Source organism: Hylobates moloch, unplaced genomic scaffold, assembly GCF_009828535.3.
Source record: "Hylobates moloch isolate HMO894 unplaced genomic scaffold, HMol_V3 SCAFFOLD_32, whole genome shotgun sequence".
In the NCBI taxonomy this organism is placed as follows: Eukaryota; Metazoa; Chordata; class Mammalia; order Primates; family Hylobatidae; genus Hylobates; species Hylobates moloch.
This window is the reverse complement of record NW_026652307.1, coordinates 3,264,762-3,284,434: the sequence shown is the minus strand read 5'-3', so window position 1 is coordinate 3,284,434 and position 19,673 is coordinate 3,264,762. Positions and strand designations below refer to the sequence as shown.

Sequence of the window (19,673 nt, the reverse complement as noted above, 5' to 3'; positions counted from 1 at the left end):
CAACACAAACTGCAGCTCATTTTTTTTCCTTAACAGAAAATTAAGCTCTGAATAGAATACAAGATTCCAGTTGAATAATTCTACTTGCTGCTAGATCAACAGATTTTCACAAAACAATCTCAATTTGCAGGCAATAAAAAAATTAAGAATTGCTAGTTACCAAAGCAAAACAATATCTCCATTTACTTTAGGCAAGAATTAAACACACGACAGATTGACCGATTTTTTTTTTTTAATATGTAGCTTCCGATTTATTAACTCACTTTTTGCCGACGTTGCCTAAATGCTACCCTGGGGTATAATTTGCAATTCTCACATATGTACCTTATTATTATTTTGGCGTGGTGCATATACTCCTATCTTTCTTTTAAAAGAATCAGTTAAATGGAATTTGGAGGTGGGAGTAACATCCTGTATACTAGAAAATTCAATACATAGCTTCAAAAATTTCATTAAAAAATAAAGACAAGACAAACAAGAAAAAGACCAAAGGGCAAAATAGAAATAGCTTACAAGCCCTTAGCAGAGCTAGCTCTTGAACCCCAAATCGGCTGTTTCTTCCTTCCTTCCCTTATCCTACCTTTGAGAACATAAAAATAGAAATACGAAAAATGACATGTGCATACATGTACGTAAAATTTGTTCAAATGGTTAGAAAATCTTAAATTACTGATTTAAAAAACCTGGTTAAATTATAGAGTATCTTTCTCTTAGTCTAAATTTGAAATGCATGAAATCTAAGTGATGTGTACTTAAGTCAACTTGAAGAGTATATAATTTGACCCCCAAAGTCACAGGTGCGTAGAACTTGTGGGCAGGTTCTGATCAGAACTGGGTTTTCCTTTTTTTGGTTAAGATTCTAAAGCATTAGATATAAAGTCAATATCCATGCATCTCAGTTATCAATTTCCCTCCCAAGTTTTTAAACATATAGCATATCCATATAAAAATGGAAAAACCTCAGTTATCCATTTCCCTCTCAAGTTCTTAAACATATGACAGCATATCCATATAAAAATGAAAAATCTTTCAGCTTTATGCCTCTATCAAAGGCCAACACATATCTTCATGGAGGCAGTTCCTGTCAGGCGGGGAGGAGTGAGTGCCTGAGGAAAAGTTCCAAGTAGTTTATAACAAAGGCACAATATTAGAAAGACTGCCATCAATCATTCTTTAGATTTCTTTATCACATTTTTCAAAAATAAATTGAACGATATTTGTAGCAACTTAAAGTGGAGCATAGATTTAAATGATGTATTTGTTCAGCTCACTGATAGGGGCAAATACTACATTAATATATTTTCTTCCTGTCAAGAGTTATTTACATATGTACAGTATTTCAGTTAAAAATAAAATATAACACCATAAACTATATAGGAAATCATAAGGGAAGGAAATATGCAGGTCTATTAAAGACTTCAGAGCTTCTAATAAACTACTTTACTTGGCGAGGATTGGGGGGACTTCATATCATACAGTCTGCCATGGAGAAAAGAACTTGCTGGCAGGCAGCCTGATGGTTCAGAGGCTCCAGTGCCCAGTGAGCCACCTGGTCTGCAATCTTTCCACAGACTTACTGATCAGGCTTGATCAGGATGGCTCAGCCATCTAGAAAAAGCCCCCATCAGGTTCAGTCCCTTCGGGGTACAGATGGAAAAGGCATCAGTGACTGAGTGCACAGTATGAAAAGTTCCAAAATTTCCCCCAGTTGGTATAATACAATCAGTTCCCCTTCAAGTTATGGTAAGCCATATGTGCCAAGCATGAAATAATCAGATTGCAACTCATCACGGAGCAGTTAATTCTGTTTTTCTAGTACAGCAGTGTCTATGATATTCCGCCGCTTTGGTTCTAGGGCTGCAAAAAAGGAAACATCTTGGTCCCGATCTGACTGCAATGCTAAGATGGTCTCTTCAATGACTTCAAGATGAGGGTTACCGGCATTTCTAAAATATGCTAAAGAGAGAAACCATGAGTCTGAATCAGGTAAGCCATGAACAATGTTCAAAACACACTCGGTTTTGTTTTTTGTTAGCCACATGTCAGGACAATAAATCAAAGAGTATTTCTAAAATGTTAAAGATGGACTCCCAACAGTTACGCATATTTTAAAAATTATAGTAACTATCTTTTTTCCTGCGATACAAAAGAAATGGCAATGTGCAGAGCAGGAGCAGGTTGTAGGTAGGGTGGGGCAGGGGGTGCAGTGGCAAGAAAGGTACATGTAGGGCAGAGTTCAAGATATTTTCTTGTATGTGTGGTGTAGAAATAAACTATCCAAGAAACACAAAGCTTTTATTAAGTCCTGTCCAGGTGTAAATAACCCACTAGTTGGGTTACAAATGTTTTCTAACTGACCACAAAGTTAATACCATTAAAACGTAATAGCAGTTAAGGCTTACGTTTGCTACCTTTCATAATCTTTCATGTCATAACTCAAAATTTATCAATTTCCCTCATTTCTGGAAAGCTATGTAATATTTTGCATTTTAGCGTATGTTTATTAAGTATGAAGACCAAATTACATTCATTTCCTTAGTCATTTTATAAATAACGTAAAATGATGCATAAAAGTTAATATATTGATTTACATAATAAACCTTAAGCGTGCTGTCACACAACCTGCCTCAGTTTCCTGCAGGAAATCTAGTTGTGGCCTTTAACAGCTGGTGGAGTTGACCCGAAATGTGTAAGTTCTGAAAAGTGCTCCACCTACCCTTTTCCAACAGCATCTGCCGTAGGGCCTTGGCTAGCAGAACCCTCACGTTGGGCACAGGATCTGACACGAGGCTCAGGAGGCTGGGAAGCAGGTGCTCCACGAACTGGTCCACGGGGACACACTCCTTGCTCACCACTGCCTGCTCCAAGAAAGTCACAGTCAAAGAAGTGATGTTTTCCAGCAGTCTTCTAGAAACATACGTTTCTTTAATCCCAAAGAAGTCATTTCAGAATCTGTAGGTTTGAGGCATGTGTGTGAATTTTTAAATCTCAAGCACTGCAGTTGGTTAGAAACACAGTTAATATTTTATTATAATCCACTACCAAGCAGTGGGTTCCAAGTAGGTTAAGATCTGGTGAGCTTAGGAGTCAGAAAAGTCTAGATTCAAAACCTAACTTGGTCTTAGTAGCTATGTGACTTCCGGTTAAATGGCTTAGCCTTTCTGAGCCTCAGTTTCCTCATCTGTATGATGACAGGTCTCTTATGCAAAACATCTAGGACAATACCACCACACTGCATACAGCTGACCAGTAAGGAAGGGTCAAGAACCTCACCTCTGTCATTCACAGCGGCCGTGGCTGTCAAGTGACAGTCAAATCTCAAACCATAACCCAATGCCCAGACCTCTGTAAACAATCAGTAAACGCCAGTCCTGTAGTCATACCCAGCATGTGCATATAACTTCTCCACTTACAAGACTTTACATGTATTCTCTCACTTAATTCTCAGGACTAGCCCTGGAATTCAAAATCAGCCTAGTTTTACAGGCAAAAAAAATTCATTTCCAATGTGGTGGTGACACCCACAGGTCTCATAACCACCAGTGGCAGCGGAGGGGGGGGGGCCTGCAAGCCCAATTGTGGGTTCTAACTCCTGTGGCAGCAGGGTGGGGACTGCGAACCGAAGTGTGGGTTCTAACTCCTGTGGCTCTTCTACACCAGGGTAATTTGTGTCGTGGTGGATGGGCGCTGTGGCGGTGGCTGCCGGTGTTCCCTAGGTGCCAGGCGCCATGCTGGGTAGCTCAGCTCTATCAGCCGACGGAAGCCCATGACAACACTAGAAGGCAGGCACATATTCCTGGGCTCCTTTAAGCAGTGTACACGGCACCCAATATGTAGTCTTTTACCCCTCACCCCCTCCCACCCTTACCCCCAGTCCCAGGAGTCCTTTTGTTTATTTCAGACTTTCTAAATCTCAGATAAAGAATTTAAAAATAAAATCAAAAAATATTTCCTTTAAGCTTTCTCCGCAAATGGATTTGGAACATTGACTCTTCCTTCACAAAAGTCTGTGCCGTCTGTGAGTTTGTGAGTCTGTTTGTTGTTCACTCCACCATCCACTGCCCTTCTCAGAGTGGGCTGCCAAAGCACTCCTGTAATATCCCACTGGTCCAACAAGGGGCGCTGGTGAGTCCTTTGGTGCCCGTGGTCACCAGGGAGAGAAAGGGGGCTTTGTGGCCTGGGGTCAGGTACGGTCCCAGCCACGGCTTCACTGGACTATCAACAAAGCTGGGTGGCGGGGTTACAGAGGTTCATTATAGCAATCCCTCTACCTTTGTATATGCTTGAAAACGTGTGTAATCAAAGTTAAAATGTTTAAAACAATACTTTAGCAGAAAAAAAAAAATCATGGGCTTATACTTCCTGTATAATCTTGAACAAGTGACCTAACCTCTCCGGGCTTCAAATGTTTCACCCGAAAGAGCTGGTCTAAAGGTAAATGGGTATGCCATGCTCAATACACATTACTTCTTGTTTTTTTTTTTTTTTTTTTTTCTTCCCTGAGATGGAGTCTCACTCTGTTTCCCAGGCTAAAGTGCAGTGGTGCAATCTCAGCTCACTGCAACCTCCACCTCCCGAGTTCAAGCGATTCTCCTGCCTCAGCCTCCCAAGTAGCTGGGATTAAAAGTGCCCGCCACGACACATTACCTTTTATTAGAGAATTAAATGTGTGATGTGATGCCTGGCACACAAGAAGTATTCAAGAAATGGCAGCCATTATCACTGCCATTGCCTCTAGGCAAACATAAATCACACTCTCATTTCCAAGAGGCTGAGTAGAGAGGGCGATCTGAGGAGCTGGACAGGATGATATGAACTCTACACATTTACTCTAAAGAGGTTAAAGTCTCTGCCCTAACCCACTGCCCAATTCTTCATCCTGCCTTCCTTCCGAAGCCACTGGCTGAGGTGAGGTGTAGTGGTGGACACAGAACAGGATAGGGCAGGAGTGGACTGTGGGTCTGGCCCTTACCTTACTGGATGGAAGTGTGGGAGAGCAGAGGCTTGTTTACTCTGTCTTTAGCATCTAGAATCTGTCTAGGCCATGGTAGGTACTCAATCAATAGCTACGTGGCGAATGAGTATGCCAGTGGGATAACCCTGGGCAAGTCCCTTCACCACACTGGGTTGGTCCCAATGTCCTGTGAGATAACAGGGCTAGGTGAACTAATTCCTCAGTTCCTGGCTAGTGCTCCAGGGCTGAGATTCTCTGTCTGGCGAACTTGATTTCATCACATGGCAGATGTTAACCAGGGTAGATCCCTCCCCGGGTCTTGCTAACCTGACAAATGAAAGTGAAAGCTTGCCTTCCAACCCACTTAGAACAGTGCCGGAACCTTATGATGAGTTCATTGATGAAATTTAACCCCAATGCACTTTCACTGTTGGAATAGAACTTCTGCAGAATTGCCACGACCTGTGAAAAATATCAGAAGAGCACATTTAAAATGCTGCCATCTGTTTGAATTATGAATACTACTCTACATGGAAACTAGGCATTTTTAGGCACCCTTCCACCTTTAAAATGAATTTATAAGCACAGGAGAAAGTAATTTTTGTCGTGGTCATCATTAGAACACAGAGAAAAAAGGTGTTTAAATATATGGCAATACACACACACACACACACACACACACACACACATAAAACCCTTCATAAAAATGAAATTTAAAAGGGGGCTGACATTAGAAAAATACATTCTTAATCTTAAGTTTCCAAATTTTAGAGCATATCCCCTTGCTTAAAAACTAAGTCATTACCTTTCAGAACATGTCATTTTTATAAAATTTTAATACCATCAGAGTATCTTAAAATCAATATTGTCAAATGTGATTTTTTTCATCAGTATTCAGCTGGTATAAAGCCCACATAAAAAACAGGGTCAGCTTTTCTATAGCAGAGTCTTTGCTCACTAAATATTTTTCTACAAAACCAAGCTGTAAATCAACCTGTATTTTAAAAACACTAACCTATTGCTTAAAGGGTTTCATATATAAAAGGATTACTCCACAATTTCTGTCACTGAAACATATAACTTAACAAAAAAAGCTATCCTACAAATTGATAAAACTATAATATAGTTCCTAATTTCAAATTTTAAAAGCTAGTTTCATAGGTTAGCTGACAAATTAAGCCCAGAAAAATTAAGAGTTAAAATGGAAGACACATCAACATTCCTATTTGTAAAAATCACAGAGCAAATGCCCTGATTCCTTACTAGTTTGAAAGAGATCCACCGAACTTCAGAAACTTGATCTGCACACAACTTTAAGGCAATGTGCATTAGGTAATCATAAACATCATTGGGACTATAGAGTTCCAGAATCAGTATCAGCTGTCTGAAATTAAAAGGAAAAAACAAAAACAAAAAACAACAACAACAACAACAACAACAACAAAAAACATTATTTTTGGGCAAAAAGAAAAAAAAAACTTATTGATTTCTTTTTACTATCATTTCATCTTATAGATAAAAATAGCCATGCTGGGAAATGAACAGCAAAAGACCCAGCAAGATTTCGGTCTTCAGTAAAATGTCAACAGCAGAAAGCTTAGCAAAATGACCATGCAAAAAAATGTGCACAAAATTTTAATTCTTCATCTCACACACATGCAAATCAAACAAAAAGGAAATAAACTCTGTAAAACAGAGGCTGAGAAATTTATGAATACAGATTTAATATTTCAATTTTACGTTATCAGTTGAAAAGCACATAAAACTTTAAAAATCAGATAACATAAAAATAGCCAGAATGTTGAAGTTCACAAAGGTCAACAGATCGAGCGAACACTCTGAGACTGCAAGACCGCCCCGGCTTTTCTCCCACTGCAAACCGAACCGGATGTTCCTGCTTGCGGCTCTTGGCAGCACGAGGTGTTTTCACTGCAGCGAGGTCCGCTTGGAGAGAACTGGGAGCGCGTGCTCCTTACTCCGAAAGACAAAAGCATGCAGGAGATGGCTGGCTGTGAAAACCCACTACCAAAGCTTTCACTACTTTCTAAATGGGGATGGGGAGAAGGGCACGAAAATAAATGACATTGCTTTCACCCAGGCAACGAAAGGAAATGAAAAAGAGATGGGGAGGAAGTTAGAACCAGAAGTCCGGAGTGCTGGTGAATACTTTCATGTCAAAAAGCACCGTTTTCAAAAACATGATACCAATATCATGGGCACCGGAGCACAGAATTCATATCAGTCGCTGTGGCTTCAATAAGCCGGGAGATGGGAGATAGGGCGCGTAGGGGGCTAGATTACTTGGTCGGGCACTGGGTCCGCGCAACCACCCAGGGAAGCCCCGCCGGGCATCGAGCGCGCCTACTTCCCGTGCGCCGCCGCTAGAGGTCGCACTGCTTTCATGGAAAATGTGGGCCTGTTTTTCTCGACTCAGAACAGGATGCTGGGAACATGGTAAAATGACTGAAACCTCAATCTCTCAAATTAAGCGGAATGATTAAAGACCACAGCAAAGAGAAAGGCTTTTGGTTTGCCCCTGGCGTCAGCCAAATCATATCCTGAATAGCTGCAAAAGCCTGATGAATTTATTCAGGGAAGACAATTATTTGAGAGATTTCTAATTGTGGATGAGAAAAATGAAAACTAAAGACACCGAAATGAAAACAATGTAAAAACTAAAACCCAAACAACTGCCACAAACAAATTCCCTCCACACCATGAAAGGCACATTATATACCTTAGGAAGGGGAGTTATTTAAACTCATGCTTCCACCCTTTCATCATCACTAAAGCCTGGAACATTCCTTTTGCCAGATCAAGACAGAATTAAATAACTCCTTCAGGCACAAAATGACGTGCAGATAGGAGCCACCTTGGGGGACCTTTTTGTTTCGTAATCATCTCATCTGGGTTAGACCCCTTCATGTCTCCCACAGTAGCTAAAGGGCATTAGGCATGCTGTGTACCCTACGGAGAGGACCACTCAGCATGTTCAGGAAAGCTCTGGCAAAAACTGCTCTGATTAATAGGAAAATACTGAAGAGTGGGTGATTCATCTTTTATTTGGTTCAAATAAATTGCCTTCTAGAACAGCAGAACACTCTAATTCAAAAGTGACTCAAGCCCTGTCTTCACCTGAAAATAAATGTCTCCCTGGAGACTGTGGTATTTGTAACTTAGGGTTTTGGGAATCTTGTTTATACCTTAATAAAAACATAATCTCTTTATCTAAAAGAACACTATTACTGCTGCTTTAGAAATCAATTATACGATAAGAAAATTAAGATTTATTCCATCTAGTTTGCTTTATCATATCCCCAAATATGTTTTTACTTACTCTGCTAGTTCATATCGAAACCTCCAATTCCTGCTGTTATCAGTCACTACAAATTCTTGAAGCTGATAAAGATAGTCTCTCCTCTTGTCTTCATGAAGCAACTATTTTTTAAAAATGTATATATAAACAAACATGTATAATTCTTCACAATGACCCCAAATGCCCCCTTTTATTCCACTTCCGATTATACATTTGTCACTGGCAAGAACTTTTGCATTTCCCCTACACCTCGTAGTCTATCACCCAGCATGGCTGTGAATGAACATTGCTGTACACCGACATCAAATGTAGTGTACTGAACGCCTCCAATCTTTTCCCCTGGCTAGGACATGTGCTTATTATGTATTTCTGAATGCCCCTGAGGTCTTCCTGCTTTAGTAATTTCCTACCTAAAAACAAAAAAACAAACTAACAAAAGCCCAGTCTGTGTGTGTTTGGAAGACAGTGTGCCAGTGCCACTTCCCAGGGAGCGAGGTTGCTGCTCAGCACCAGGAGAGGAGAGACTCAGCTGGAGCAGCGCACACCAGAGTCCGTGAAGGGCAGCTCTTGGTCATGTGGATGAGAGTAATTAGTTTCTCTAGGTCATTTTTAAACTCTTATTTTTATATTCATCATTCCTTTGGGGGGGTGAGGGGGAGGAGCCAGAAGGGAAGCAGCAGCGACTTGCAGAAAAAGTGCTTCATGCAGAACAGAGGTTGGACTTCAGCCCAGGCTCTTCCCCTGGGTAACTTCTGGACAGGTCAGGTCACTACCTGGGGGCCTTGGTTTCTTCTTTTGCAAAGAGTGTGCTAGGCTTTGTGTCTACCATCTTCTACAGAATTAAAACTCTAACAGACAGGAAAATTAGGAGAAAAAAGTTTAAAATACTTACCCATCACTGAAAGAACATCCACTTTAAGATTATGGATGGTACATTTCAGCTAAAGAAAGCTAAACAACTGCATTTTTTTTTTCACTGACACCATAGACATCCAGGGCTTCACAAATTTGATTCAGAGAGAGGAGGCTTGTTTTTTGCTTTTAACCCTTCTTCCTACCTTTAGAAAATCATACAGGTGTTTAACAACTCCTATTCGCACTTCATCTAGATCCTTTAAAAATCCATTGAAGATAGGCACCAGGTCAGCTGCTGTTAACTGATCCCCAAGAATCACAGCCAGCTCGTGAATGGAGAAGGCTAGGGTTCACCGTACCTTCCACTAGGGGTGCATAGCAGACACAGGAATCATGACAAGCAAGTACAATTCAACCTCTTCCATATCTTACGTGGCATTTTTGGAGCAAAATGAATACTGCCAGGTGTTGGCCACTTAAAGCTTTATTTCATCAGAGACCAGTAAACATGCCAATTTGCATCCACAGAAAATTCAGGTCAATAAGCCTTGCTGCAGCTTCCCTTTTCTCCCTAATGAATGACCCACCCTCTTTCTGCACGTGCCTCTGATTAGGCTTTTACCTGTATGTCAGAAACCAGTGTTTTGTATGTATCTTTCAGGCAGTGCCAATTTTGCCTGTCCAGGGTCAGTGCCACCCCTGGGAGGCTGTAGGCACAGTGTTTGGCTATGTCAGTATCGACAGTCTGGGCTCAAGCTGGGTCAGTCATGGACACATACTGATCTAGCAGCGGCTGAGGTATTACATCCTGGGAAATGAGAGAGAAAGGAGGCCATCGTGAGTGCAGGAAAATACTCACGAAAAACAAGGAGTTTGGAGTTTAGCGGTGAAAACAATACAGCAGAAATGTGAGAGGAACAGGAGGCCTTCCTAAAGCCAAAGGGCTTCAGATTGCCAACTCTGTTTTCTCCAGAGAGTGGGTTTTCAATTTTGCTTGAAGTGAAAGCAACACCCAGAACTCATCTTTTTAAGATTGGCACAATATTTGATATTACAGAGGACAGCTTAGACAGCAATGTCTGCTTAGGCTGGTACATCCAGCTCTTGAGAATGGAGACTGGCTTCTCTTTTCTTAGAACTGCCCCAAGAACCTAGCACCTCAGACCTTATACTCTGATAATCCCGCGTACGTTTGACTGTGTTTGATTGAGATAGAACTCAATCATATCAGGGTTAGATGTCCTATTTTTTCTCATATTAGTTTGCTTTATTAAAAACACTATTATAGATTGTTCAGAAGCTTAAACACTACCTTACAATTAATTTTTTACAATTATATTAGCAACATGAAATATGAATTAAAGTATGTAATCAATATCGATGGAAGAAAAATATTTGGTTCCAATTCTTAAAGTTAACTTTAAGAAAATATAGAGTTTTGAGTTGTCGTCCCCCCTCCCCCAACCCCCGCCAAGAAACAAACCTGTAAATTAGATTTATTCTCTTCAAGTGGGGTGGGATCCTGCCTCTGGTCAGTCTCCAGATGGTCACTGGTTCCATTTCTGGGTTCACCTGGATCCTACAGAGTTGAATGGACATGTTACCAATTTGCTCCAAAGGAAGCAGCTGTCCTCTCACTTCCCCTTCAAAGAGTCCTTTTTCAATGCCAGAAATTACTTCTGTAAGCCAAGGCAAAAGCTTTCCTTGAAGTCAATGGTATCTTTCCAGATGTTAAAAATTACATTTGCACAGTTACATATGATACTGTATAAACCAGTTCTTTTAAGTGCTAAGGAAAATTGATTTCATACATTTTAATTTCAAGACTGCTGGAGGTCCTTACAGAAATACAAAGGCTAAAGTGAAAGCAGTGAGGAGCAACCCTTTGAGTTTGCATCCACTATTCCTTATGCCCTAGGGACTCCCTGGTATGGCTAACCAACACCTTTAAGTAATATTCACATGTTTAAGGCACAGACTAATCCAGAAGGGTGAGGTTTGCAAGAAATGGTAGAGCCAGCACTGCCAGCATTTCTTGGTAATCAGGGATTGCAGCAATGGTGGGTCCCTGAAAGAGGATGGGGGCTGGGGAACCCAAAGAGAATCTGAGAGAAAAGATGTGGCTGATAAAGGAGTATTTACTCAGAAAATTGTCCTAGATTTTCACATGTACAAACACTCCTAATGTTTGCTTATAAACCTTTACATTATGTAAACAATTAAAATGAACAAGAACATTCAATGGTGACATTTTGGTCTCTGATCCTTGATTAACATTAACTGAGATGGACCTGACCTCCTTCAACCATAACATGGATTTCCAACTTGCACTTGAAATGTCATACTGTCTGCCAGCTTAATGGATTCTGACAAATCAGCTCAATATATGATCCAGGAAAGTCGATTAACACACCAATAGATGCTTCGTTTGCTCTGAGGCACACCACTAGAACCTTCAATTCCCAAGGTTTTCACTGATATGTACTGTTTAACAGAGGACATGATAAAACAGAAATATTTTGGTATAAAAACCTAAGACCTCAATTTCTCCAAGTTAATAAATTCACATATAGTAACAAGATGTGTCATTAGAATCACTATTATCCCTTTAGAAATTAATTTGATTCCAAAGTCTTCAGTGCAAGCATATGTGCAGCACTTAATCCAGGAGCCAAATCAAGGCTTAAGCAAATCACCACAAGTCATGGCACCCCCAGAAGGTATTGTGAGTTCCCCAAACCCCAGTGGGACACCATGCTGGTTGGCTACCTGTGCACCCACCACTCAGCATCCAGCAGTCTCCTTTCTAGCAGGATCCCGACTCCGTTCAGGGGGCTCCCATGTTTCTGCCCAGTTCACCATGCTCAACCCATGAATGCACGCTGTGACTGTGGCCAGGAAGAGGGAGGCAGAAGGAGAGGGCAGGGAGGTGGTTTCCCACCTGGGGTGTCTTTGTTCTTCAAAAGAGACAAGTGGGAAGACACAGGCCCCGCCTTCCACCAGGCATTTCATGCTGACAAGAGCCACCACAGCAGAGGGGAAGGGTGGACAGATCAGCACCAAAGGTATGGAGTCTGGCAGCCCAGAAGCTGCCCAACCACAGCACTTCTTCCTCTTGTCTTGTGCAAGAGAACATTTTCCTCATGGTTCTTGGAGTTTTTTATTTCCTTTCCCTTCTTTGGTGACAGGAAGCATCCTAATTAATCCCACTAGGACCTTGGAGTCAAGCTGCAAATTCAAGGGCTCTGCCCTCCCACACCGTAAAACAAAGTCCCCATTACACAAACCCTTTTAAAGCCGCAACTCAAAAGCCCCAGACTGGAGGAATCTGTTCTTTGTTTTTTTCACCTCTATGATAAAGAAGTCCAAATACTATCACATCCCCACCAAGGTAAATGTGGTCACACCCTTCTACTTAACACTTGCAACTTTTGCACTCTAGGTAACAAGGTTGACAATGATGAGCTTTCTTGCTAATTTTTTTAGCACCAAACCAGCAGAAGAGGATATCACCCCATTTCTTATTAATCACAGATAACCAACCCCTACACATTTTATGTTTGAGTTTTAAAATGTTTTATTTTGCTTTATTACAGCAGGTCTAAGGGGTAAGGGAGGTGATAACTTAATCACTGAAATCAAATTATAAACTGTATGAATAGAGAAACAATTGGTATTTAGGCCCTGGAGACCATGAGATTGAAGAGATTATCCATCATGGCCCGTGATAACGACACAGTGCTATCCCAATGACTGTATGACCACAGACCCCTCCCTCATTTTAATCCTCCATTCTGCCCCCCTACCTGTGGAAGACCCCAACTTAAAGTGGTTCAAGTGGAAGCTTAGTAGAAACTAGGACAGCTCAAGAACCTCCAGCTACAAGGGGTTGACCCAAGCTTCTGGAGAAACCTGAAGAAATAAATCATGGGCCCCTCCTCACTCCAGCTTTGGGGCCGTGGTCTCACAAGGGGCTGGTTCCACCCACAGGAGGAAGGGGGTCACTGGTGCTTTTTCAAAAGCTCTCCTCTGAGAAACAGCATGCCAGGACCAGCACTGGAGCATCCACGTATGCCTGAGAGCCTACCAAATGGGAGGCCAGTGTGACGGCTGCTCTCAGAGGCCTCCTCCACTTGAAATTCCAGAACTGCCTGAATTCACCCTCCACTATTATTAAAAGCTGTCGATGTCTGTTAACAGTGACACAGAGCATTTACATGGTTAATCTCCCCAAAGAAGAAGTTCTTGTCATCTCTGGAGAAGAGGGAAGATACTTTCTGGTTCCCACCCATCTTCGTGGGAGCGCATCGGCACTATCAATCACCTGATTGATTGGTTGTCTAGCTATCCAAAACATGACCTTAAGAATAAAATGAAATTTGCCATTTATCATCTCTGCTGGGATATATTAATAAGAGAAAATGCTGCTTTGTGATTTCTGTCACATCCTCAGTGGCTGAGGGATAGGGCAAATACTTACTGGGCTTTGTAATATCCTGGCCACAAAGAGCTCATTCTGAGATGATGAGGCCGCCAGAGTGATCTGATTGTCAGAGGCAGAAATGGACACTTCATTTAGGCCTGCTGTTGGCTTGCTCTTGGGTTCATTCACGGAGTCAAGCTGTGCAGCTCTCAGTGCAGTGGATAATACCTGAACTTGAGCTGTAGGAAGAGAAGTTTCAAGAAATTTAACAACTTTATTTGGTTTGTGGGGGTTTACTTCAGAGAAGTCTTCAAAACAACATAGTCTGCACTAAGCTACATGGTGTGGGTGTACTACAGTGACACATATCTGTTCTGAAGTGACAGTGCTCTGGAGTCTCAAGACAAGCTCTCAGCAAGGTGGTGATATTTCCGGCCACTAACAATAACTACTTCAACTAAATGCCAGCCATGCACAGAACATCAAACCTGAACTTGAAAAGTCTCAATTCGGAAAAACCCAAGTGACTCCACCGTGTTTCACAGAAAGACAGCATGGTATCACTGAGCAAGGATGGCTGAGAGGCCCAACAACTCTGCGAAGGGTATCCTGCTCCCCCATTTATAAAGCAGGATGGCTACTTGCTCACATACACATACATGCATGTGCACACACACACCCATGCATGAATACATCCATTTACACACAGATGAGTAATGCTGTCACTCACCAAGCCCCAAAGGCTGCCCATTCTTTCTGTCCAGAGTATGAGAGTTAGAGATCATCTGAACAGAAAGATCACATATTTCACATACCTTTCTGTAAAAACAAACTGAATGTTTTAGTGTCCCCAACCTCCCAAAAGAGACACACACACACACACACACACACACACACACACACACACACACACATTACTTCCTGCATCCTGCTTCTATTAGTTAAATTTGGTGGACTCCAACATTCATCGAAACACTGAGAGCTTGTAGCTGGCTTTGCGCTGTGCCCAGGTCAGGTCCCACCGCTCCAGTGCTACACACCAGGCCCTTCCCAATGGCCTGAGTGACATCTCCTGCCTGCCATGGCCAGTTCACAAATAAAATGCATTACTTATTTCTAGATCTTCTGGGATCATAGATCCCTTTGAGCTCTGAAGAAAGCTATGGGCCTTGTCTTAGAAAGAAATTAAGTATGCACAAACATGCAAGATTTTACAAATAATGATTTCAGGGAACTGAAAGAAGCCCTGAAACTCATCCCCTGACTTTTCTGAATGGTGGGTTCTCAGCCAATCTCTAAAGCCCAGGCCAAATGTCACCGGCTATGTAAGGTCTCTACCAGACATTTCCTCTACACATCGCAACCCCTCCGTTCTCAGCCCTCACCATGCCCCACAGGGTAGCTGCCTGCACAATCCCCTTAACCACATCACAAAGGCCTCAGGGGCCACAGTCATCACTGCCCAGCCCCTAGTCCAGGTCTTACACGTGTTTTCCAAAAGCAGACCTTTGTCTCTAGCTATTAGAAGTGATATGTTATGTGTGCCCATTCCTTCAGCAAACATTGATTTAATTTCCTTCATAAATTTAAGGATAAAGAATAATCACAGGGCTAACTGAATTTTCACAGTTCCTTCCCGAAAGCTTCACAAATCTCTGCCCAGCAACAGCAGCAAGTGATGTTTTTTTCCAATTTCTCCAATGCCAGGAAGAATACAAATATAGCACTGTGCAGAGAAGGAAGATCACGATAATGGGATATGGATTGCAAGGTCCAGATCCCTGATCAGATGCTCAGTGGGAGCACGAGTCATAAAATGAAATATACCCCAAAGAAGTAGTTGTGCTTTTCCTTCCTGTGCAAAGACAAGAACCTTAAAGTTTAGCTAAGGGCTGTGTTAATAGGCTCCAAAAGGAGGCCATCCTTGGCTGTTCATAACTAGAAAGGGCATTCTATGTGGGAGATGATGTAAGAGTGTGTCTAAGGAGCTAATAAAATTTCCCCTGCTACAGATATGCCCACAAACTATCCACTTTCCTATTAGAACTGACTTCAGACTCTGTGCACGTCCATCTGCAAAATTAGAAAGCAAAATCATTGCATAGATACCTTCACAGAGGTATTTCTGACTTTTCGAGCTGTACTGAGACTGAACAAGTCTCTCCTCTCAATGTGTATATAGTGTAAATGAATACAGGTCCACACACACGCGTCAGTACACATGCCTGGGGAAGAAGGAAGTGGCGAAATGCAGCACACGACACAGAAACATCCCATCTTCTCTTTAATGACAATGAACAACATTTACCTTGAACATCTGGATCATTCATCAGATGCTCCTGCAAACTATCAAGGACTTTCTGAATCTCACTCCGGGCCACACAGCTGTTGTGCACAACCCCAGGTCTGCTGCAGTCGTCCTCCTGAGGCCCAGACTCACTCAGAAGCAGCTCTAAGTCCTTGCTTATGTCAGGGAGAGGAGTTCGCCAATAAAGAAAATGATTGAACACATCCTCAGTGCTCCTTGGGCAGGCCCAGGAATCTGATCCAGGGTAGCTGCTGATGGGGAGGTTGTTAATGTCAGAAAGCTTTGAGAAGGCGCCGGTCTCTGGGGAAAGCCTGGTCAACTCAGCTCCAGCCGACACAGAGCTTTCCACAGGGTTTTCCGTTGGGCCATCAGAGGAGCTACTGATGTGCATGAAATTACTGGTTTTCGCTGAGGTGCCTTCCACGGGTAGCTCTGGCTCCCTCTGCACAGGCTTTGCTGAACTAGTTAAACTGAGGGAAGCAAACTTTTAATACTGTGTAACAGACTGAAAGTCACAGGGAAAAACACGAGAACCACATCCTCACCGAGTCCTCTACTTCCTAGCTGACCACTGGCCCCTCTTTGTGTCTCCTGGTGTCAGCTGACTAAAATCTCACGAGAGGATAAGAGGTTTGTCAACCCCCACTGCCCCGCCAGGAGTATGATGGGCACTGAAAACACCACTTGAAAGTTCAGCCGTTCTCTCCACTATACTCCAGGGCTGAGCAGGCCTGGACTTCTGCTGGAGCACCTTTGGTACATTTCACCCATTTCCTGCTCATGAGTACCTCCACCAGGGGGCAGGCATTAGAAAACAAAAGGCGCTGAAACTGGTAAGAGCTGGCTATTTGTTAACCACCTTGAGGTCTTGAGGAAGACACTGCCCACGGGCCTGCCATACAGCAGGATCTCAATGAACTCTGATGGAAGAGGGATGGAGGGAGGATGGGCCAACCTCGGAGGGATTTGTATTCTGTGAGGCATCAGTTACCCACTCTCACACGCCTGCATGCTAGCAACAATGGAGAGATGTTTACAAACGACCTCAAATAGGATGGTTGGTGTATACACATCAGCCTCAAAGGAAAGACATGACAAAGCCAAGATCCAGCGCCATACTAGCAAACACTGGAGGGTCTACCACTGTTGGTCAGGAGTGTCGCCTTTATGTACACGTAACCCAACCTCCAAAAAAGTACATTTGGGAGACTTCACATTTTTCCCTAAGTAAATTACCCAGAGAACTTCATTCATCAAAAAGTAAGAGAAAATTTTCTTTATAGGTTATTTAATCACTAATCTCAATGAATATTTTATCTAAATTTAGGAGACACAGTAGCTTAATTATTTATAACCCAGTAGTCATGTTTCAAAATCATTATTGCAATTACTTTTTGCTTCTTTACATAATTAAAGCTCTAATATTCCATCTTGCCCAGAAGGTCACTACTAAAACTCGAGACATGATAATTGCTGAAATTTTAGGTGGGTGCTTAAGGTACATCGAGGGTCCTGGTGGTGACCCTAGCCAGAGCATACCTGGCAGGAGAAGTGTTACCACCACTGCTGGGAGCAGGTGAACCAGAGGCAAAACCAGAGTCCAAATCCTGGGTGAGTGGCCAGATGCTCAGGACACCATCCTCTTGAAGATAAAGGCCAGCCCTGGAGGGGTTTGCAAAGGTGGAAATGAAGGGGCTGAGGGACTGGAAGGCAGCCTGGTGCACCTGGAACCAGAGAGAACAGTGCAGTGAATGAACACAGCATTGGCCAGAGGTGGTGGCCAGGCCTGAGCCCAGGCTGAAACAGATGGTTGGACACCACACAAGCTACTCTCCACCACATTACATCTATGGAGATTTATTGCTTTCTAAATCATTCCCTAAATTCCCAATACTATTATTCAACAGAAAGTAAAGAAAATTTAGCCACATTATACTGTTTTCATTCTTTCAGAATATTAATTTTATATGAATAATATATTTTATATCAAGTATTTGAACAGGCCTTATTAATCATTACAGCCATGTTTATGATAGCAACAGAAAAGGTAAGAGTTCAGTTACATAGTTTTTTCTTTCTTATGATTTTCATGATATTCATTCACTATAAATGGTATGGTGTACCTCACCTTCTTAATTCACCCCAAGCTTTTGAGATTTTAGTTTCCCTGAGACCTCACAAGGTCTAAATGTGATTATGGCAATCAGTAACTGAAGGGACAAAATACAAAGTTATGAGCCCAGAAGTGAATCCCAGCCTGGAAGCCAGACGTAGCTGTTCAGTTGGTCAACAGAGGCCAGTGTCTGGACAGGGCTGCTGGCACTCATCCATCAGCAGGGGTCGCTGACAAGTCTGATGAAGAGCGGGGAGAGCTGGGTTCTGCGGACCCCAGGGGAGGAGCTGTGCAACACAGCCCTGAAGCATTCCGCACAGGCTTTCCGCGTGCCCCAAACAGCATCAGAGCAGAGCTCAAAGAACTTTGGGATCTGCCAAAACAAACAAAAGACTGCTACTCCAATTGGAGACCCTGAGGAAAAGCAGAACCTGTTTTTTATTTATTTATTTATTTATTTATTTATTTATTTATTTATTTATTTATTTTTGTGAGACAGAGTCTCACTGTCACCCAGGCTGGAGTGCAGTGGTGCAATCTCAGCTCACTGCAACCTCCGCCCCCCAGGTTCAAGCGATTCTTGTGCTTCAGCCTCCCAAGTAGCTGGGATTACAGGCATGTGCCACCACATCCGGCTAATTTTTTTGTACATTTAATAGACATAGGGTTTCTCCACATTGGCCAGGCTGGTCTCGAACTCCTGGCCTCAAGTGACCTGCCCACCTCGGCCTCCCAAAGTGCTGGAACCTATTTTAATGAAGTAGTGAAGACATATGCAGAAATTAATGACAAGGAAAAGGAAAATACATACTGGTCTAAAAGGAATCATTTGAAACAAACAGATATTATGAGAAGTGGAAGAAATAAACATTTCTTTTACCTCCTAATTTTAGTAAATGACTTGGTTACCTTTAACAGATAATAGAGAAAACCCCAAAAAGGGCAGAATGACTGATATTTGTTATATGAATTGTAGAGAAGATTGTGAAAGACTCTGAAACAGTAGATGTCCCAACTAACTCACCCACCCAGGTATCACTGTCTTTGCCTAGCTATTTTACAACTCTGAAGTGATAGAAGGTAGGTTGCTAAAACCTGATAGTAATGCAAATAATTCCTGCTAACAGAAATGCAAATTGTGTCCAGTGAAATGCAATCAATTATCACCCTGGATATTGACCAGTTTTGAATTCATTTGTAAGTTCACTTCGATATTCTTTGCTGACTATAAATGAGTACTTTGAGTTCTCCATTAAACCGGCTGTAATATCTTACTGGTTTTCCTCACTAATAAATGAGTTAAATAAAATCTTTGAAATATGTTCATTTCATATCTCTATAAAGGTCATGATTACACCCCCTTTTAAAGTGTATCCTTTAAAAGGGCTTTGTTTTTAATATCCTAATGTAAAATAGCCTAAAGTCTCAAGGATGCTGAAGTCACCTGGCTGCTTAGGGAAGTGGATCTCTGCTATGCATCAGAATCATGTGGGACTTTATCAAAAATGCAGATGGCTGGGCCCTCCCCAGGCTTCAGATATATAGCCAGAGGTGAGACCCACCAAGGCCAGGGTAGTGTTCAGAACTGAGAAAGGGGACTGGAGGTGAGGCAGAAAAGGCATCTACGAAGGGACCTGGAAGGCCCAGAAGGCTCTAGATTTTAACCTGTAAACCAAGAAAAAAATCCCAACGGTTTTGAGGCCC

The 19,673-nt window shown here is 42.2% G+C and overlaps 1 protein-coding gene across 1 annotated transcript in view; it reads right to left on the bottom strand.

The window, feature by feature from the left end:
- Positions 1-1,012: 1,012 nt before the first annotated feature.
- The window catches only part of LOC116463300 (serine/threonine-protein phosphatase 4 regulatory subunit 1-like), a 72,389-nt gene continuing 53,728 nt past the window's right edge, over positions 1,013-19,673 (bottom strand). Inside the window, 13 exon segments of the mRNA XM_032146335.2 lie at positions 1,013-1,956; positions 2,717-2,858; positions 5,282-5,416; positions 6,218-6,338; positions 8,292-8,392; positions 9,329-9,490; positions 9,748-9,933; positions 13,213-13,315; positions 13,400-13,485; positions 13,606-13,787; positions 15,857-16,326; positions 17,396-17,580; positions 18,166-18,400. Of these exon segments, the coding sequence (XP_032002226.1) occupies positions 1,799-1,956; positions 2,717-2,858; positions 5,282-5,416; positions 6,218-6,338; positions 8,292-8,392; positions 9,329-9,490; positions 9,748-9,933; positions 13,213-13,315; positions 13,400-13,485; positions 13,606-13,787; positions 15,857-16,326; positions 17,396-17,580; positions 18,166-18,400 (2,266 nt within the window). The 3' untranslated portion in view covers positions 1,013-1,798.